The 21,933-nt window shown below is 48.7% G+C and overlaps 1 protein-coding gene across 16 annotated transcripts in view; it reads left to right on the top strand.

Annotated features, from left to right (window-relative positions):
- IL1R1 (interleukin 1 receptor type 1) overlaps nt 1-21,933 on the top strand; it is a 94,402-nt gene that overhangs the window by 41,896 nt on the left and 30,573 nt on the right. For 5 of the 16 annotated variants that reach the window (XM_057558022.1, XM_057558015.1, XM_057558019.1 and 2 more), the window contains one exon: nt 18,179-18,329. Coding sequence is in view for 2 of the 16 variants with exons in the window: in XM_057558012.1 (XP_057413995.1) it covers nt 5,741-5,830; nt 18,179-18,329 (241 nt within the window). In the remaining 14 variants the exon portion in view is untranslated. Of the gene's footprint in view, nt 1-5,740; nt 5,831-6,089; nt 6,240-18,178; nt 18,330-20,704; nt 20,809-21,044; nt 21,110-21,933 lie in introns of those variants that run through there. The other 11 variants (XM_057558020.1, XM_057558028.1, XM_057558021.1 and 8 more) reach the window with 6 other exon arrangements.

The following is a 21,933-nucleotide window of genomic DNA, read 5'->3' as shown; positions in this document are numbered from 1 at the left end:
TAGCACGGATCTAGAGGAATACGAGAGGGAATCTTTAGTCCTGAGAGCCCATGCAGAAGTCACACTCAAGGGATCTTCTGTGTCTCCTGCCCAAAACTGGTACCAACTCTGGATCCTGAATCTTTTATGCCGTTATTGGGAAATTGGGATCATAGGCTTCTACTACTGTCACTCTCAGGAGGACTCAAGGCCCAGTGGCGCTGGCCTCCGCTGAGTTCAGTACCAGCTACGTTCTTGACCACAGGCTGAGCTCATCAGCGGGTCTAACCGTCCCAGAGTTGGGATAGCTCAGCATCCGCCATCAAGGCTCTCAATCCATTGACTTACTAGTAAGGATGCAAGAGGCAAAGAAGGAATCAGCCGTACCAGGGCCTCTTCTCCCACCCCTTGGACACAGCTCTCCTCCTGCCTCAGGAGAACAGTGATTATTATTGGAGTAGTTCACCAGCCGCTGAGTTATTGCCAAATTGTTTGTTCTGAGGAAAGACAAGAGAAACGAATAGGTGAGTGTTAATATAATCTTTGGACATTAGAGAAGCGATTCAACAGCTCTGGCACTCCTGAGTCTGCCCAGATTTTCTTTCTGCTTCTACTGTCAGAAGTCGTGGCCTGCTCTTACTCTTCCAAGTACCTTTGCTGGCAGAGGCTTACTTCCCACGGGTCACACTATTTCTTGGAAAACCATTAAAGAACAAGACTAGAAGCTAAATCATTCTTGCAGTTAACATTTGCAAAGTACAAGGTTACTTCTTTTACTCAAAATAGTATATGTAAAGCTAAACCTATTTGACTATCTCATAACTCTCATTTTTCCTTTATTTGCTGGTGAGACAGTCATAATCTTAAGGAACTCTGTAACTGGGTAGTGTTCAGAGGTGATGCTGGAGAAGGGAGATAGGCGTCATTTTAATTCATAGAGACTTTGCATGCTGGGCTGACTACATGATGCAGGAAGGGCCATGGAGAATCAGAACACATTCCTCAGTGTGGCCATTGCTTTGCCTGTCTGTTATTGCGCTACAAACTCAGTGACTTAAACAACAGTGTGTTATTATCTCTCATGGTGCTGTGGGTTGATGGGACTCAGCTGGGTGGTTCTCCTTTGGGGCCTTTCCTGTGGGTGTAGTCAGAAAGCAGCTGACTAGGGTTACTGGCTTCACATCCAAGATGGCGCTCCCATGGCTGGGGTAGGTTCTGGCTGTCAGCTGGGGCTCTGGACTGGGGTGCATCCATGTGGCCTTTATGAGGCTTAGTGCTTCTAATAGTGTGGCAGTCTCAGGAGAGTGGTACTTCCTACCAGGTAGCTTTGGGCACCAGGAGTGAGTGTTCCAAGAGACCCAGAAAGAAGCTGAAAGGTTTTTGATGATCTTGCCTCAGAAGTTCCAGAAATTTCAATTCCACCTTATCCTATTGGTGGGTGTTGGTTAAGTCACTGCTTCGGGGGGGGCCAGATTCAAGGGGAGGGAATCTGACTTCACCCCTTAATTAGAGGAGGAATGAAGAATTTGCAGCCATCTTTAATGTACTAGAGTGATCATATTAAAAGGAAACCATTTAGAGAAATTAAATTGGCAGTTATATTCAGGAAGTATCAAAGAGTTGAGAGGCTGCAACATGAAAATCTGGATTTTTGGAAGGTGCTTGGGGAAAAGGGAAAGTGACAAAGTTTAGGGATGAATTACAGAAACTTGCAGAGAACCAATGGTGGTGGGACCACGTAGAATTACCAGGAAAGACTGTTAGATTTAAAACTGTGTTTAAGGAAAGCAGTACTTTTGTTAACATAGCTTGCATATGACTAAGCACAAAGGTTCCAATTGGCCCTGCTTGGATGACGTGGGAAAGCTGGTAATGGCTGCCTTTTGGATGGTGATGGATGATTTGGTCATTGGTGCTTTTATTATGTGTTGAAGCAATCATCAAATCAAAGACAGCTGGTATAAAAGAGAAGGGCTGCCAGCCTGGTTCTGTTAGGTTACTAACAGTTCTTGGAAGTTACTAAGTCTCTCGGCCTCTGGAACTTGCTGCGCACTTTCTGTGTTAACATGGGAAAAACCAGGTACAAGGAGCCTCTGTGGTCATTTGCCTTCATTGAACAAGATGAAAGCTACAATTAGAACTAAGAGTTGGCAGGGCAATGTCTATCTTTCCTTCTTCATAAAGGAGGTTAAGAAATAGTTTATTGTCCGTGGAAGTCTTACGATATTTTATACTTTCTCCCCAGCTCTCCTCTCTAGTTCACACGTGGCTGTCTGATTGGTTAAAGGTCTTACAAAATCAGAGGAACTTGAGCAGAAAGGTGGTCACAGAAGCCCACACACGACTGCATAGAGAACGGGAGCCCTCAGCCAATTAAAACTGCGAAGTATTACATGGAAAGAGACATAGGTTTAAAAAGTGATTATTTGGAGCTCAGTGGATGGAAAATATGTGAAAGGAGCAAAAAACTAGGCCATAGAAGGAAGTCCATCTAGGACAGTGGTTTTTAAATCTATCTCAGGGAACGCTGTGGTTCTGTGAGCAGTTACTGGCAGTTCCATAAATAACAAAAAATAGGCGTAGCTAGAGTCACAGAGGCGCAAGTGTAATTAAAAAAAAAAACTTTCCACAACTGAAGTCAACTTAGCTCATGAATCCTCATTTCCATCCGAGGCCAGAAGAAAATCTTGCCAAGTTGCAGAGTTGTTTAGTCTCTGCTGGGTCAAGGCTCTGTCTCTTTGGGGAAACAGCACAATCTATTCAGAATTTTCCCTCTTCAAGTGGCTTTTTTTCCCTGGACGGTAACTGGGGTTCTTCAGGGGTGGTGGGGGTGGAGGTATGGACTGCTTGAGGCCTGTCCTGGCACCTGGGTAGGGCTTCTGCCTGCTGGTCAGCCCTCTGGACTTACAGCCCTCAGCTGAGCTCCTGCTTGCCCCTACTGGTCCCCAACTGCAATGGCTCATCTCAGTCCCTCTGAAGCCCCCTTGGAGGGTCTGGGACGCTGAACACTCGAGGATACACTGGACTTTAGTGAGGCAGCCTGGCCCCAGGTCCAGGCAGTTCTGCTGTTGGGCTGCCCCTCGGAACAGGCCATGCTGGACCCCAGACTTTGCCATGACATGGGTGGCATGTGTCCTTTGTCCTGTGTCCTTTGCCTGGACACAGGGCTACACCAATGGGAGCCCAGGGGTGCCTTTCTCTTCCAGGGTCCCCTCAGTCTCTTCTCTTGGGAGGAGGCCAGGATGTCTCTTGTTTGGTGGTGGCGGAGAATGGGGGTGCTGGGCCCCCTCTCAGCGACCGTCCAGGGTCAGTAAACACCAGGCGTCTCCCCTCTGCTTTCCTTCTCACATGCTGGTTAACTCTGCTCCTTTGGGTGGGAAAAATACCTTTCATTCTTTACATGACCGTACATCCTTCTGAACTCGATGGTTTATGATATAAAGTCAAGGCTCAGAGTCCTCCAACACTTTGGCTTTGGGGATTCAAGGAAACAAGCACACAAATGCTCCCTCTTTAAAGCCGTCAAGGCTAGTGTGAATGTTTATAATGGACAATCCTTCAAAGTGTCATGCCTCACAGGCCATGGGGAATGTCTTGTGTTTCAGATCACCAGAGCATGCTGTACTGGTCAGTGGGGTGCTATTTCGTGTGCATTATTAGATATTCCTCCAAAGGGGGTCATGTGATCTGAGCAGCTTGACAGGTCGGGGAGGGGCTGAAAATCCTCAGGGATATGGTCTCTCTTAAGGAAGGTGGCCCGGGGTGGCAGACAGTCAGGTCTCCCAAAGGATAAGTTTCAGAGGTGGGAGGGTAGTGAGGGACACACACTCCAGGAGGGGTCCCGAGGCTCTGGATGTTATTTCTGTTCCTCGTACGGTTTTCTCAAGCACACCTGTCATCATTTTCATGAAGTGGTCTCTGAACTGAAGCACACGCCCGCATCCAGAGCATCTGTGCGGTGCTGAGACCAGAGCAGAGGGTGAGGTAGGGTGACAGTCTCCACCTCGGGAAGCCTCCAACCCAGGGTGGAATGAGGCAGGTGGACACACCTGTTACCCAGGAGAGGAAACAGAGGGAGGAGAATCCAGGGAAAGTGGTCAGCATGGCTTTGTGAGGGAGGAGATGAATTCATGGTCCCAGTAGAGCAATGGCTATAGGTGAGAAGGTCAGGTCTTCAGATCCCATCCCTATAATGGGGGTGTTTGAGGGTCCCACTTGGGTTTAGGGGCCCCGGTGTCTAGTGGAACAGCTGGGGTAGGGGTGGATGGGAAGCATCGAGAACATAAAAGAAAAATAAAAGGAAAGTATAATTTTTTACTTCTACATTATTGCACAAATCAATTTTTCTTTCTACTTGTGCACTGTTCAAAAATCTTCATTGTATAAGTAGTAAGATAGTTTATCGCTCGTGGGATAGTTCTGTGGTGTCGAAATGTGATAGTTTCATTCACTGCCACTTGGACACACTCACTGAAGTATTTTCAGGTGGAGGATACAGAGGGAGGGCATCAGTGTAGGAGCTTGGATGCACACTTGTTCACAATCCTGCGTGCACGTTGGAATCATCTGGGAGGTTTAAAAACCCTGAGGTTTGGGCCTCAGCTGCAGAGTTTCTGATAGGACTGATCTGAGCGTTGGGTGGTCCAGATGCCCTCGGTGATTCTAATATGTGGGCCAGGTTTAGAGAACGGCCACCTAAGCAGGAATAAACTAAGAGATGGGACACGTGATGAGTTCTCATAATACTATGTCACCAGCCCCAGATGTGAGCCAGTTCCTCTGAGAAAGAGGAACCATACATGTTCTAGAACCAGCTAAAATAAAAAGTGAGAAAATGTCATCATTCGAGGTCACAAGGCAGCATTAGGGCAGAGGTGCTGCTGCTGCTGTACCGTTTATGCTTTTTTCCATCGCAGAATGATCTGGAGCAGCTGAGGCCCAGGTTATTTCAATTCTTGAGTTTCTGATGTGGATATCAAGGGATGGGCTAGGGAAAGGAGTGCCTGCCCAGCCTGGAAGGGATACAGGAAGGGGTGGTGTGTTCTATTAGGAAGGAAACAATCATCATTTACTCAGTGTCTCCTGGAAGGATGGCCTGGGTGGCTCTCAAAACAAGCTGGGGTCCAGTCACTTGCTGGAGGCACGGATTGGACGGGGAAGGGCGTCTTGGAGCCAAGCGCGCGCTGCCAGGACCCCAGCATCCTCCCCTCCCCCCCACAGAGGTCTAGGTGTGACCCATTCATTGCATTCCTCTGAGTTCAAAACGAACTACCAAACGTCAAATAGATAGCTAGTGGGAAGCAACCGCATAGCGCAGGGAGATCAGCTCTGTGCTTTGTGACCCCCTGGGCGGGGGTGGGATGGGGAGGGTGGGAGGGAGGGAGATGCAGGAGGGAGGAGATGTGGGAACATATGTATATGTATGACTGATTCACTTTGTTATAGAGCAGAAACTAACACACCATTGTAAAGCAATTATACTCCAATAAAGATGTTTAAAAAAAAACAACAAAAAAACCCGAACCGGTTGGGTAAGTAGGTTTTAAGCTTAAAAGCACACGAGGTCTGGCCAAGAAGTCTGGTATCAAGACTGTACCACTTGCACTGCTGCTTTTCCATTCAGGCGCTTAACTGTAACAATAAAAGTAGCAGGTGATTCGTGTAGTATCAACTCCGCACCTGGCCCAGGTTTACAACATTAAATCCTTTAATCGCCCCAACCGCTCCACGAGGTGGGTGCTGTTACGATCCCTTTTCGCAGAAGAGGAAAGGGAGGTTCGCAGAAGTTCCGACTCGTCCAAGTTCACAAAGCTCCGGAGGCCGGCCGCCGGTCAGGCTCGGGGACAGAAGGGTGAGTGTCGCTGGAGCCTGGGAGCCGGGAGCTCTGTTAGAAATCGTGCCCAGGGACCCCGCCGTGGAGGGGGGCAACCGACTGGCGAGGTCTCGGTGAGTCGCTCCATCTCAGTCCGGGGGGAGCGCGCGCGGCAGCCGTCCGGGGTCCCCCGCGGGGATGCCCGGGGAGGGCGGCACCGGAAAGGGCTGGCCGTCTCCCAGTCTCCCGAGTTGGGCGGGGTGGGAGCCGTCCCCGCCCCGCGGAGCCCGAGCCGGAGCCCGAGCCGCGCCAGCGCTTCCCGGGCGCGAGGGCGGAGCCGGCTGGGAGCGCACAGCCCGGGCCCGAGCGCGGGGATGTGATTCTCGCCCGGCTCCCAGGGCGCCCCCGCCCGGCCGGCCTCCCCGCTCGCCGCCCTTGGGGCGCCCAGGTAGGAGGACGCTGGGGCGCGGGGCCGGGGTTCAGGCGGGTAGGGTTTGGGGGGGGAGGGGGGGCGGGGGGGCGACTGTGGCTTTGGCACCTTCGCAGAGTCCCCTTTCCCTGTGCAGCGCGCAGAAAGCGTCCTTTCTGTTACCCTTGGTTGTCAGTTTGTTGTGTAAGAAGGTGATGGTGGTTTGATTTGTGGCTTTATTTTTTTTTTGGCGGGGGTGGGGTTTTATTCCTGTGTGAAGCAGGAGTAAAAGTTGTTCAAATCTGTCTTTGGGGAACTTGGCAATCTTTCTGGAGGGTTGTTCTAGGGTGTGTCTGTAAATTGCTTCCAGGTGGTTTAATCTGGCCAAATTCAACTGATTTGGGAGTGGCCGTCTTTGGGGTTTAGGGTCAAAAGTGTTGTCTTCTCGAGAAGATAAGGTGTGAATTCCCTAAACACAGTGGGGAAGGGTAGCTTGTGGCCCCTTCAGATGAAGGATGATGCTGGGTGGTGAAGCTACGGACACCAGGAAGACACTCATTCACAACAGGCATGTTCAGCACTTTACAGTTTATAAGGCCCTTTACAATTTTTTTTTGACTTCAAATCTTTTTATTTGAAAGTATTTTGTATTTGATTTGTGTTACCAACACCCTAAGTAATTTTCTAATGTAAAGACAAGTTTGAAAAGGTACATTATTACATAGGAAGGGAGCTTTAAAAAGATATGGACCAATCCTGAAAGCAGCTTGGCATAGAATAGTTATTTGACACTACATAGATTAGCACTTTGTCCATTTTATTCATATATATTATTTATAAGGTGCCCAAATTAGAAGGTTTAAAATTAGGTTAGTGATTATTTGTTTTAATATTTCGAATTTAATTGAAAAGTAGCTACGTTAGATGTCTTTGTATGTGTTTAGGTACATTTGCACATCTGCATGTGTCTGGAAATATTATATGTATATATACATATATACAACTCCTGACACAAACCTGAATTCTAGGTGTCAACGCTCCACTTTTTAAACAGGAAGAACCCGGGGCTTGGAGAGAATACGGTGCTACAGAATAACGATTCCAGTCGAGGTCTGCGGGAATCCAGAATCTACTAAACCGCACCACTTTCTTCTGCCATGCCTGGGGGTCACATCCATTCAATGTGGTCAAACACTGTACAGTTCTTTTAGATTTGCTTGAAAGACAGATGTGGAAATAGGTAGAACTGGGGTCTAACTGGTGAATAGGGAGATCCCATTTCTGAGCTCACATCTAGCCAGTGGCTGGCAATCCAGTGTGGCCTCGCCTGACCTAGAGGATAGAATTGGGGGGACACCCGGCTGCAGCCCCCAGGGGACTTGGCTGCTCTGCCTGAAGCAGAAACCAGCACATCTGGGGCCTGCAGGTCCGCCCTCTGCTAGGAGCCTCTGGGTTTGTGCTTTTGACACGAGCCTCGAAGGCCCTTTACACTTACTGCTCTCTTATCCTCCCAGCAGTCTTGTGAGAGACATGCAATTATCACCCTTCTGCTCCAGCGGAGGAAGCAGAAGCTTAAACAGGGTGGTTAACTTGTTGGAGGGCTGGCATCTAGAAGGAGACAGAGACCTCTGGACTCCACACCCTCTGGCTTCTACTTTATGACATGATAGTTCCCAGTGGTCCTGCCTTCCAGAGCTGTTGGAAGGTGAATGTGCAAAATGGGACTCTGGGACCGTTAAGAAAATGAGAACTACGGGTGGTGCTGGGGAAGGTGGCTACCATTTCCCCACCCAATCTGCTATGCAGCTACAGGCATCGTTTTCTCTCTGGACTCCTTTTAGTTTCTTATCTAGTATATCCTATTTAGTATTTCATTTAATATTCTGTATTCGTATCCTACCTTAAGTTTTGTGCTAGACAAAAACGTGGGGCCTTTGGGATGGGATTTGATGGAGAAGGGGTGTGGCAGTTGTGTGGGAGCCCTGATTTATTGTGTCTTGTTTGGCTGGGTACCATTCTGCTGTGTGTGGAGCATCTCCCGCACCTGAATGTCCTCAGGGGGCCTCCCTGCGGTTCCAGAAAGGATACTTGACCTGAATTCTCACATGAATTTGGCAGAGGCAGGAAAAACCCTCCTCGTTTCTAATAGGCTCTGCGGGGCCCTTTGTGGGCTTTCTTTTATGGCTCTGAAACACGTAGCATCTTGAGTAATTCCTTCACTGTTGGTGAAACACTATTTAATTTTAGATTCACTTAACAAATGTTTATTGGGTGTCTACTGTGTGCCGGGGACTGTTCCATGTACTGAGGATAGAGCAGTGAACAAGATAGGTGCAAATTCCTGTCCTCTAATGGATGGGAGTCCTCTGGATGAAGTCACAGGACATTGGCGGTCTCTCTGCATAATGCGGTTCTTGGAAATTTGCCCCCTTGGACAAGGTGTGGGGAAACGGACTGCCCTCAGGCAGGACATCACTGGATATACTCTGGCTCAGCCATGGCCTTGGACCAGGACAGATGGAGAGCCCGTGACGGGGATGCATCGGTGGGAGGTGTGTCCTCCTGGAAGTAGGTAGAGAGGTTGTGGAGAGAACATGTCATTGATCAAAGTGGCAGAGCTGGACAATCGCAGGGAAGCTACCATAGCATAGCGGGTAGGAGAGTGCAGAGGTTGTTATTATGATGGTACATGATAGACTCAATGTGAACTTGCCGCTTTGAAGGACAGAAGTCATCAGGGGCTCTGCCCCACGATGCTCCCCATCTGCTGCTGTCAAGCAGGCACTTGCTTGCGTCTTCCTGTCGGCCCACCTTTGGATTCGGCGCTGTCCCCTCTTTTACGCATGCGACAGAGTAACAGAGACAATTTTTTCATTCCTACCTGTTCTGGAAAGGATTTGTAAGATGCTATGAATTAACAATGGGAAGAAAGTAAAACAAGAATGGAGACAAAGAGGAGTCTAGAAATGTATAAAAGGTAAAGCTTGATGAACTATGTCCTTGTTTTTATTGACGTAGAGTTGACTTACAATAATTCAGGTGTATAGCAAAGTGGTTCCGTTATTCATCTATATAGATATTCTTTTTCATATTAGTTCCCATTATGGGTTATTACAAGATATTGAATATTGTCCCCTGTCCTTGTTGTTTAACTATCTTATACATAGTAGTGTGTATCTTGTAAGGTGACCCAAGCCGGGCTGCAGGGGCGGAGGAAAGCACAGTGCCCGGCCGTGCTGGCTCCTCTGCACCGCCCCGGGGCCCTCCCAGCGCTGCTGGACCGGAAGGCAGAGCAACCTAACGAGCATCTCAGGGTGTGCCCGGGCCCTGGTGTTTCTAAAGCCCCCAGGGTGGTTCTAATGAGTAGTCAAGGCCAACAGCAACAACACACTTTCCTGCAGGCAGTGGGAGAGGGGACACCTGGCAGAGCACAGCTGCCCGTGTCTTCGAGATGAAAAGGAAGTCCTCAGGAGATGCAAAAGCATTCCTGGTAGAGAGAAGCGGGAACTCTCTCCTGAAGGTCCCCATTTAAGAGGTACAAAGAGCGAGTTTCAGGGCATCTCTTAAGCGACCCCCGCTAAAAGTGCCGTTTGGTGCATTTCAGCGGGACTCAGGGTGCTGTTGATGGGGGTGGAGGAGCATCTTGGCACGCCGGGCTCTGCACCTCTGGCTTCCCAAACCAGAGGACTCATGGATCCCTGAAAGTACAGCCGATGGCTCCTGACCAAGAGTTAAATTAAGAGTTAGATGCTGTCACTTCAGACCAGTGCTTCTCGCCTCATTCGAAACCCAATACCCCCTTTGAATGCGAATATGGTAAACACCCTTTTACAATTCCAAAATGATATAATAGAACTTACCTACAACATAATTTCCAAATAATCAATATAATAGTAGATGTAAAGAATAAGTAAAGTAATTTGGGTTAAAGTGGTGTATTCTGGTGTGTGAATGCTTGGGCAGAGCCACACCAGGACCTGTGAGGTCAGCGGTGCTTTATGCAGACCGAGTGTGAGGACATGGGGCACTGCCCGTGATGAGGACTGACTCCTGATCAAGGTCTAAGGTCTAAGTGGTGGTCCAGGGCCAGTCCTCCCTCTGTTATCACAGTGGTTGCATCCCCCGGAAAATTCAGGGGGATGAAACTGTGCCAACAAAATATATTTTATCTAAGTGGAGCGTGGAGTGGGGTGCTAGGCTCCCAAAGTGGTAAACGATGCTTCTGTCGCCATGAATGTCTGCAGGACCCTGGAAGTCAAGGAGGATGAGGGACAGGTCTTCGCTGGGTAGGGCCGTTCCCGATGTGTAGCGTCCATTGTCTCCGCCACTAAATGGCTACCCAAAGGGTCCCCTTCCCCACAGTTTCCAAAATGTGCTCCCTCAGGGGAAATGCTGGCCCCGTGGAGAACCACTGCTTTCACTGCATCACTAGGTGATAAGTGATGAAAGCGCCAACGCGGGTGTGTGCCCTGAAATAGCAGGGCACTCATAGTAGCAGGTGTGAGCTGGCCGGCGGGGTGCGTGCGCGTGAACTGTCAGAGGGTCGCAGAGGAGGTGATAGAAATCAGACCGGTGAGGGCCGCATGCAGCAGGGTTGTGGGGGGGGGGGGTTGAGTGCTCAGAGGTACCTGGGAACTTTAGGGGGGATGGAAACAGTCTATATCCCAATGGAGGTGTTCCTGGTATATACAGTTGGCACAGTTTATGGAATTGTACACTTAAGATTTGTTGTGTGTTTCATCATATGCATGTTTTACTTCAATTAAAAAAACCCACAGTTGCACAGAAACGAAGACACAACACAGCCATAAATAAATAAATAAATTAAAAAAAAAACCCACAGGAGTGAAGACACTGGAAGATTCTTGTAGAGACTGTCTGGTCCTCTGAGACTCACCTGTAGTTGCCACTCTGTTCTCAGCTGACCAGAAGGCAGTGCTCGGGGCATTCTGTCTCTCACAGTTGACTTTTTGCAAGTCCTGTGTGGCCGGACTCAGTTCAGAGCCTTTGGCAAGTGTCTGGGGTTGGGGCTATGCTTCAGGATGAGATTCTGGAAGGAGCAAGGCGGTGCGCTTAGAAGGTCCCCAGGGATGGAGACCAGAGTCACCCCCATCACCAGGTCTGGTTTCTCTTGTCCAGGAGCCCAAGGAAGGCAAGGTGGAGACCTTGCCAAACTCCAGCCTAGCGGTCAAGCCCACTCCTGTCTGTAGCCCTCTTGTGACGGTAATTACTCCCTCTGTGCCTCATTTTCCCCTTTGCCCTTAAAACCCACATGACACCACCAATCCGGTGGCTTTGAGCCGTGTGAGAGCTGAATAACTTAGATTTCCTAGCAACACCGGAAATCTCTGTGGCTATTTTTATTTTATCTTCATGTCCTGTACATGATACCCTTATGATATAAGAAGAAAAAGCAACTTTCCTTGTCCTGTTTGGGTAGATAAGTCAAATAGTTCTGTGAGCTAGCCTTTTGGATCTGTCCCCTGAGAGGAAGACCACCAACATTTCAGGGATTTTTGGATTTTCTGAGAGGATAAGTGTTCCTTTTACCTCTGTGGTGGGAGTGGTTTTGTTTGCTCAGAGGTGTGGAAAGCTCTTTCTTGGGGGGAGATCCGTGACAGCCATGCCGACCACATAGTCGGGGTTCAGGATGTCTGTGTGTTGTTCATCTCTGCAGAATGGGAACAGTCATCATGTCACGTCGGGGGCATACCGTGGCGACCCCCAGGCGGTCACGTTCACGTTCTCCTTCCCCGTACGGAGCTGTCCTGGGGCCCCTTCCATCCTTGGGGCTGGGCTGCTCTGTGTGCCTGGCCTGGTGGGTGTGAGTCTGTGGGACCCCAGTGCATCCGTTTCTCATGGTTGGGACGGAATAGAGATGACCTCAGTGCTTACGCAGGATAGTGCCTCTCCGATCTTACCTCCAAAATGCTCCTCTTGGGGAGTGAAGAGTAGATGCTCAACCCAGCACTCCACGGTATCACCTTAAGGGATAGTTCTTTGCCTCATGTTTTTTTTTTTTTTTTTTGACTGACACCAAGCATTGTACATGGATGACCACAACAAAAGCAACAATGATTGCAATTACCAAACATGAAACACACTCATACTATGTCATAATATTGACATTCAGTCCAGTAATCCTCCACTGTAACAGCGCCTTTACTTTGCACTGAAAATTGATTCGTATATTTTTTGTCTCTCAGTCCTTGTGGGATTTTTTTTTTTTTTGTTCAAACAGAAAGTCACAAAAATTATAATCATCCTCAGCGGTTCACTCAGTCCCATGTAATTAATTTTTTTTTTCATCTTGATCTTTTGTTAGCACTTTTATGAGTTCATCAGTTTTTCATTAGAGTTCTGAAAATGCTTATTCATTCAGTTCAGCAGTACAGTCAGTTACCAGAAACCTGTACTTGTCAGAGTCTTTTCCATGAATTCCTTGAAGATGAAACCCTTTTATAGGAACACATTTGCAAAAGCTTCAGAGTACACCCAGAACTGTCTGTAAATGACAAAAGACTTAAAAATGACCACGGTTAAAGATTTGATGAAAGTTCATAATAATGCAATTGACAAGGAAATTTAGTTATTTCTGAGATATACATTTTAAAGTAATAACTAGAATTATGACTTATAACATTATACCAGAACATATAAGATTTTTAGAAATTTCATGTAATGTCTGAAACATATTAACATATTTCCATACAAATAACCCAATGAAAGTTTAGTATTAGTTGTTTTGTTTGTTTTTTTATACTGTAGGTTCTTATTAGTCATCAGTTTTATACACATCAGTGTATACATGTCAATCCCAATCACCCAATTCAGCACACCACCATCCCCACCCCACCGCAGTTTTCCCCCCTTGGTGTCCATATGTCTGTTCTCTACATCTGTGTCTCAACGTCTTCCCTGCAAACTGGTTCATCTGTACCATTTTTCTAGGTTCCACATACATGCGTTAATATACGATATTTGTTTTTCTCTTTCTGACTTACTTCACTCTGTATGACAGTCTCTAGATCCATCCACGTCTCAACAAATGACTCAATTTCGTTCCTTTTTATGGATGAGTAATATTCCATTGTCTATATGTACCACATCTTCTTTATCCATTCGTCTGTCGATGGGCATTTAGGTTGCTTCCGTGACTTGGCTATTGTAAATAGTGCTGCAATGAACATTGGGGTGCATGTGTCTTTTTTAATTATGTTTTTCTCTGGGTATACGCCCAGTAGTGGGATTGCTGGATCATATGGTAGTTCTATTTTTAGTTTTTTAAGGAACCTGCATATTGTTCTCCATAGTGGCTGTATCAATTTACATTCCCACCAACAGTCTTTGCCTCATGTTTTATCTCTTGGAGACTTTTCTTTCCTCTTCATGACATAGCCCTGTATCCTGTAATATAAAAATGATAACTTCCCCTAGAAAAGCTTCAGGGAGAATCCTGACCCCTGGAAGACGGGCTCTGAGTTCCCTGGCCGTCTGCAGCTTCTCTGGGGGGGATTTGTGGCTCTAGTTTAAGAAAACAAGGACTTGTGTAAACACAGAATTCTAAAGTATTTCCCACCATCGTGTAGTTCCCTGGCTTTATAAGTTCCCAAAACTGACATTTTTGGTCTGAACAATATCCACTGTTTAATAGCTGGTTGAATGCTGGTAACAGGTGAACATCATAATTATGAGCTTCATTTTAAAACCGTCATCCATTCCCCATGCATGTTTCTGCTGATTTTCAATAGAACACGTGGGTGGTGACTTTTCATGAGCTGAAGAACCTGCCTTATAGTCCTTGCTTTCCCCAGGGGCTCATCCACTGTACCTGCTTAGTTATAGGTGAATTAGTTGGAGCGTCATTCTCTGAATATTTTCCCATGATGTCCGATACACGTGGAGGCCACGTTGATTAACGTTTGGGATGAGAAGTTGTAGTGAATAATGCCGTCCGTGTCTTTACGCGGCGCTCAGTGTGGAGAGTGAGTAGGCATGAGGTGGAAATGTGGAAAGTACCGTTCGGATTTCCTTTTATATTTAGGAGGCGGGGCTCTGCTACTTAAGTTCCCTGGAAGAGGATGGGGCCCCATAGTGCTGTCATGTCTCTCCTTGGGTTTCTCCAGAAACTTCCCTTAGACCTGGCAGGAGAGATCCCACCCAGGCCCTGTACTTTGGAGGGTTCTGTTCTGTTTCTCAGAGCCGGCTGCTGGCCTCGGCATGGCTAGGAGTCTGTAGGGCCAAGAGGATGGTCCAGGGGCCCAAGAGCCCTGGAATTCCCTGCCCAGATAACCTGGACTTGGATTCCAGGCCGTGTGCAACCCTCTTTCCTGGGTTGTCCACTGGGGACTCCACCGCCTGAGGGCCTCCCTGGTCTGCAGAGTGGCCAGGGCCAGTCGGGAGGATGTGTGCCCGCACGCACACTCAGGACCCTCACAACATGGGATGGAGCTGGGGGCAGGCCAGGGAGTCAGGCTTGGAGTTTACTGTAGATAGAAACTGCTCAAGCCCCACTGGGCACTGCCCCCTGTAGACCCCGTGTGGGAGGGTGCAGCCCGGACCCTGGGCCCACGCAACAGTGTGTCTTCATGCATCTGGGGTGCATCTGCTGTGCGCCACCTCAGTCCTCTGCCTGGCTTTTGTCCTGGAAGGCAAGAGTCACAGAGCGGGGGAATTCCTCAGAAACAAGAAGGAAATTCCTTAGAAGCAAGAAGGAAATTCCTCAAGAATAAGAAGGCCTTAATAGATGCTCTGTGGCCACAAAGTAGGAGCAAATGCCCTGCCCCGCCCTTCACTGTGGCTCTGGGACTTGAGGAAACCCCTTGGGTTCTCATGACAGCACCCCACCCCCATGTCTCTTTTCCTTTGTCTGCACTGGGTGTGGAACTTCTTGCAGTGACAGCGAGGCACTACGGATAAAGTCAGTCCTTCCCGGAAGGGGGGGGCTTTGGTTGGGGCCAGTACGCTCACTGTAAATTCTCATGCTTAATCTCTGTTCTTATAAATTAGCTCACGTTGAAGTTTCTCATTCTGGGTCTAGGAGGAAATTGCTCTGTGCCTCACATTTGTACTTTCACTTTGTCTTTAATAAGCCACTAGCCTTCTATGTATGTTCCATGTGCCACGTAGGCATGCTGTGATTACTAGTTTCCAAACGGTATCACCAAAAAGCAATGGGAGCTGTGCTTGGGGAGCTCAGCAGGGCTGGCTTTTGCAGCGAGCGTCGTAGAAAGTCGCGCCTTGTGTTTCCACTCCATGGTGCAGTGTCGTGAGCGGGCCGGGCTGCTGGAGGTGGGGCGAGTAGCCGAGGCCTGTGGACCCAGGTCCCCCCACGACGGCCCTGGGTCGGGCAGTGGGGTACCTCAGTGCACTGCTGCACCCCTGCACGTCAGCTGGAAGCTGCTGTGGAGGGGATGTTAGCAGGTCTGGGAAACTTCGTATGTAGTATAGGCATTCTGCATCGAGGCAGGAAAGGAGGCCGGGCGGTGTCTCAGGGCTTGTTCATTGATTGGGGGAATTAATCGTTTTATGTGGACAGTTCACCTGAAAAATAACACAGTGGAATAATTCGGTGACTCTTTGTTGTCGACATTTTCTAAAGGGACAGTTTGAATTTTATTACAAATCGATTTCAAAACTCACCGTGGACGTTGCTAGGTTGTTGCTTCTGGATGCGGGCGGGGGGTGAGGCTCACCCAGTATCCCTTCTGGCATTGAAGTGCTCCTCCCGCAGTCCTGCTTCTGCTGCCCTTTTCCGCAGAGCCGCCCTGCCTTCCAGCTGTAAGCCTTTGTCCCATGCCTTACGAAGTGGTCCACCGTCTCCAGCATGAGTCTCGGCCGGCTCCAGCCCCCAGTGACGGTTCCCTTCGAATTTCTCTTCGCTGACTCACACGTGTACCCGTATCCCATCCGCCCCCACCTCGATTCCAGGCGGGTTTTGGTCTCTCTTTGGTCTAGTGCAAAGATGGTGGGCGGGTTCCTTCCTTCGCTCCCTCCCTTTCTCTTTCCTTCTGCCCTTTCTCCCACAAGTATTTCTTGAGCTCTTCCCTCGTGCAGGATGTGTAGGAGTGGGCCCTGCTCCCAGGAGTTCGGGAGAGGAGTGGGTGCGCCCTGTACCCTTCTCTCCTGGCCGGGTAGGACAGTCCAGCGGCCAGGGGAGCCATCCGGCGCGGCCAGAGCCCTGCGTCCCCGGGCCCACGTCTGAGACACCCGGTGCAGAGTGCCAGGGAGAACCCGTGTGACTTGGTGCTCTTGGCTGTGGAGGAAGGGGGGCGTGCGGGGGCCCCTGGGAGAGGCTCTTGATCAGAATCCGCTCAGAGCTGGTCAGAAGTCACAGGAGAAGCCGGCCAACTAGGAAGGGTCGCATCGAATGGCAGTCCTGGGAGGCATTGTGCAGGCACTGAGGACGCAGGAGGGCACAGGCCTTACAGATGCACCAGAGAGGAGACTGCCAGGAAGGTGATGGGGGGGGGGGTGGACCCTCATCCCTGGGAGTCTGGAAGGAGGGGCGGTGGGTGCGGCCACGTGCTGCAGAGCCTTCCAGTAAGATGGGGACGGGGGGGCCCTTTGCATGGAGCGACCAGGAGCGTGTGGTGGCCTGGGCTGTCCATTTCACAGGGGCCGTGAGACTGGGGGGCGCAGAGGGCAGGCCATTCCGCAGTGGATATGAAAATCCTCTTAAGAAGTTTCTGGAGCAAAGAGGAAGAGGGAAAGCGAAGTGGTTAGAGGGCTGTGGGGTGTCCTTCCCTGCAGAAGGTTTCCTGGGCCTTCCAAACAAATCCGGTCCTCTTGCCCGTCCACCCCTCCCCCAGTCCGTTAATTTCTCCCAGACGTCATCCACGGGACATGGGACCACCATCAGCTGCGGTCATTCTGGGCCACACGACTGGAGGTGGGGAGGGCTCTTTGCTGGGCCTGCAGACGGGACTATCTGGGAGGCTTGTCTTTGATCTCGTGTCCTGTTATGATTCATGATGACGAGCTCTGACACCTTGATGGGATGCCCTGTACTTTCTCTTAAGTCCAAAGTGAATAACAAGGGTGGCATTTAGCACATTTACTCTAAGCAGAACGTTTGGCGTTGAATTAGGCTGTTTTATCCACTGGGCATTAAAAGGCCTTATGCTGAGGCCTTACAAGCTTCTCAGAGGCCGAAGGATATGATTCAGACCTGAGAAAAAAATATTACACTCCAAAACACTAAAAGGGAACTTCAAAACCAGGGAATGAATGGTGAAATGTCTTGAGGACGTCACAGTAGGGCATTCCCAGCTCAGCTTTTTAGAAGTTATCTAAAGTTATGTCATTTGGAATGCCAGTGTGTTAATATGCTTGGTGCAAAGGAAGAGTGAAGATTCTGAGGGTGTGACTGTTATTAAACAGGGCCTGGAAGGTTTTCCTGGCATCTGGTGTGTTTCCCTGAGCATTATTCTCCAGGTGCGTTAAGTGGCCAGGTGCTTTAAGTGGTGGGCTCCCCGAGGTGGTTTAACTCATCCCTGTGTGCGGCAAGGTGCCAGGTGTGTGCATTTAATCAAAACAAACTAGAGGTTGTCATATATACACTGTAGATACTATGTATAAATTAGATAACTAATGAGAACCTACTGGATAGCACAGGGAACTCTACTTAGTGCTCTGTGGTGACCTACATGGAAAGTAAATCCAAAAGAGGGGATCTCTGTATACGTAGAGCTGATGCACTTTGCTGTACAGCAGAAACTAACACAACATTGTAAAGCAACTTTACGCCAATAAAAATTAATAAAAAACTAGGGGTTGTCAGCCTCTGTATTCTTCACCCCTGACTGGATTTTCTGAAACTGTTTTCTCAAAGGACTGTGGAACACGTGCCCTTTAAACAGGTGACTCATCTTTGTAAGCTTGTTTTGTTTTTTTGGACCCCTTGAGATCTGTGTGGTGGTCGGGGACGTGATGTTCTTTGTTCCAGCTCATGCTTGTGTGTGCTTTTCCCTCCCCAGGTAGATGTACCCCCGGAAGATGGTGACTCCTTCCTAAGGAGCAGGTCACTTCCTACGAGACAAGGCCTTCTCCACAGTTACTGGGCTGATTCACCTCAGGGGCCCGCCGGCCTTTTCTCGTCAACAGCTGAAGTCCTCCACCCTGTTTCAGGTAGTTCTGGACTATTTCCCATTGTATACAAAATATTTTGGTTTTGGCGGTACATTTTTCTTTGGGACATCTCCGTGGTTTTACCTGATTTCTGAAGGGGTCTGTGAACCCATTAAGAAGCACTGCTCACCTGCTTTCTCAGGGTCGCCTCCCCTTCAGCTTCAGCTGTGACCACGTGACGGTGGCTCCCAGGGCAGGTCTGAGCTGCCTCAATTCCAGATCATCCCGGGGTCCATGTCCATTTCACTGAATTTCCACCTCACAATCGAATTCTTGATTTCTGTTACATGGTCTCAGGAGACCCAGGCCGGTGGTGCAGTGAGGGACACCCCCAGGCATCTCCTCGGCTGTGTGGGTGCCGGAACCTGCCCTCCTCACCTGCCCTGCCCTTGCTGGTCCCACCTGAGGGAATCAGGGCCGGTGGGTCCCAGACCCTTTCTCTGGCTTGCCTCTGAGTGGGTCTCAGATTTGCCCCCTTCCGTCTGTCTGTCACTGCTGGCCGCTCATGCCTGCATCCCTGCTCATCTACAGCCCTTCCCCAGACACCTGCTCTCCCGTTTATATTCCACATGGCTGCCAAAATTTCCTTAAAAAATGAAAATCTGATCGTATACCACTCTGTGGCTTAAAACCATTAAGTGATTGTTTTGCCACCTACAAATGGCAGTCCCAGTTGCTCAGCAAGGCTCTTCGTGTCCTGGGCACCTTCCGTCTCTCCAGCTTTGCCTCTTGGCACCTCACCTTTGTTTTTTTTTTTGGCTGCACCCGGCACGGCACGTGGGATCTTGGTTCCCCGACCAGGGATTGAACCTGCGCTCCCTGCAGTGGAAGCGCGGAGTCTTAACCACTGGGCCGCCAGGGAAGTCCCGGCGCCTCACCTTTGACTTATGCTCCGGAACATGATGAATCTCCCCCATGCTCTCCCCACCGTGAGGCTCACCTGGTCCAGAAGCCCTCCTTCAGGGCGCGTTAGGCCCTGTCTCCCCTCCTACCTGGGGCATCTCTCTCCCCGTGGACAGTCAGTCCCGCATTGTGGTGTAACTCCACAGACATGTCCACCCTCCCTGCTGGCTGGTGAGCTCCTCGAGCCCCTAGGTCATTATTCCTAGTTTTGTTCCCAGGACCAAGTGTACACACAGGCATGTAGTAGATCTTCCATATACAGTTGTTGATTTGGTAGCAAATGAATAAAGAAATGAATGGATATCTGAGGACATTTTACCAAAACTTACATCTGTCATCAGAGCATGGGGTGACTTATAGTAGCTAATTCAGAGTGTGACCATTTGCCAGACAATGTTCTAAACCCTTCATGTGTGACAACTCACTTAGTCCCCGCAACAGCCTTCAAGGACAAATACTGTTATCGTCATCCCCATTTTGTCCAAAGGGGGAACTGCGACACAGAGGCTGAACTTTTATCCAGTGTGCCAGTGGTGGGTATGTGGGATGTGGTGCGTGATCGCACGTGGCTGACGGCTAAATTGTGACCATCTTGAAGAGCAGGTTCTTGTTTTACATTTTCACTTTATTTATTTTGAATTTTTAAAATTATTTTTGTCCCTGGCACTAGCATATACAGCCTGGTATACAGGCTGTATATGCTGGTATATAGCAGAACGCAAATGTTGTTGAGGGATTTTCTGATTTGGCCAGCCTTTCAAGGACTAGCAGGGTGAAGGCTAGTCAGGTTTGGCTTCACCCTTGGAATTTTGTATTGTTTGGGGACATACGGGGGTTTTTGTTCATTTTTTTGTTTAGTTTGGCCTTGGATGGTACGTCTTTACCTGCTTCCTCTACACTGTCCGCAGTCATGGCACTCTTAACCCCCATCCCGTGGCCTGGAGCCGACCCCCTTGCCCTAGGATCCTGGAGACTGACAGGGATTCAGAAGGTCCCCTACTGAGGGGAAGGGGCTTCTCTCACCCGCCTGCTTTTTCCCAGAGCAGTTCCAGGGCAGGCGAAGTAAAACCTGGACCCCTGGGGCCAGGCTCCTGCATTTTATGGACTATTAGATAGGAAGGGGTCTGAAGTCATCCAGCTCATTGCCAACTGTGCAGACGAGGAAACTGAGGCTCAGGAAGAGTTGTGTCCAAGATCACACTGTCCTTGGACTTGCAATTATTAAACGTTGTTTGCCCACAGTTAATCTGGAATTATATCTCCAGACACACTCTGTATGCATTTAGCCTGGCACCTTCCTTGTCTTCTCCCCTGCCCACTCATCGAACAAGCCAGAGCTTGTGACTAAATGAACTAACACCTGGCAGAGTCCAGTTGATTTTGTGGTGTCTTTAATAAATTAATGTGAGTAATGGATTGGCCTGGAACAGGTAATTGGGAAATGTTTTAACCCTTTATTTACTTCCTTCTAGAAATTTAGAACACACTTCCTCAGGGTTACAGAAATAGTTAATAAGCCAGACTGCAAGACGTCAAAGCCTCCTATCTTATTTAATAATCTGAATACAGGTTCAAGGTAAATATGATAATAATACTCTTAATCTAGACTAATTTGGGAGAAGGCTAATTTATGTGAGTAAAATGTCAGAATTACAGGATATTAAAGGAATGTGGTCTCATGGCTCTGAGGCAGGTTTCAAGGCTTGAATCAGGTACGGGGATTACTGTCCTCCTGCTGGGGGTAAACTGAGGAGAATGCGAATGGGGGTGTCTCTCACGCTTAGATTGCCTTCTTTCTCCCTGCATTTGCAGGCACACCTTGGAGATATTGTGGTTTTGGTTCCAGATCACCACAATAAAGCTTATATCACAATAAAGTGAGTCACACGAAATTTTTGTTTCCCAGTACATATAAAAGTTATGTTTACACTATACTGTGGTGTATTAAATGAGCAATAACGTTATGTCCAAGAAAGCAAGGTACATACCTTCACTAAAAAATACTTTATTGCTAAAAAATGCTCACCGTCATCTGAGCCTTCAGTGAAGTCATCATCTTTGTGCTGGTGGAGGGTCTGGCCTGGAGGTTGGTGGCTGCTGACTGCTCAGGGGGGGTGTTGCTGAAGGTCAAGGTGGCCACGGCAATCTCAACATAAGACGACACTGAAATTTGCCACATTGATTGACTCTTCCTTTTGCTTGGACACTTAGAGGCCATTGTAGGGTTATTAGTTGGCCTGATTTCAATATTGTTGTGTCTCAGGGACTAGGGAGGCCCAAGGAGAGAGTTGGGGGGACAGCCAGATGGTAGAGCAGTCAGAACACACACAATATTTATCAATTAAGTTTGCTGTCTCATATGGTTGTGGTTCGTGGTGCCCCCAAAACAAATTACAGCCGTAACATCAAAGAGCCCTCATCACAGATGAACGCAAACGTAATAGTAAGGAAAAAGTTTGAAATACTGTGAGAATTACCAAAATGTGACACAGAGACATGAAGCGAGCGGGCGCTGTTGGAAAAATGGTGCCGACAGACCTGCTCGATGCAGGGCTGCCACAAGTCTTCCATTTGTTAAAAAACACAGTATTTGCAAAGTGCAGTTAAGCAAAGCGCAGTAAAACGAGGTATGCCTGCATTTAAAAAGCACATTGTCCCTTTTTTTATACCTTTTAATACCACTTCTTAAGTAGAACATTGT

This window comes from Balaenoptera acutorostrata, chromosome 12 (genome assembly GCF_949987535.1).
Source record: "Balaenoptera acutorostrata chromosome 12, mBalAcu1.1, whole genome shotgun sequence".
NCBI classification, from domain to species: domain Eukaryota; kingdom Metazoa; phylum Chordata; class Mammalia; order Artiodactyla; family Balaenopteridae; genus Balaenoptera; species Balaenoptera acutorostrata.
Note: the sequence above shows the minus strand (reverse complement) of the source record. Positions and strands in the feature narration are given on the sequence as shown.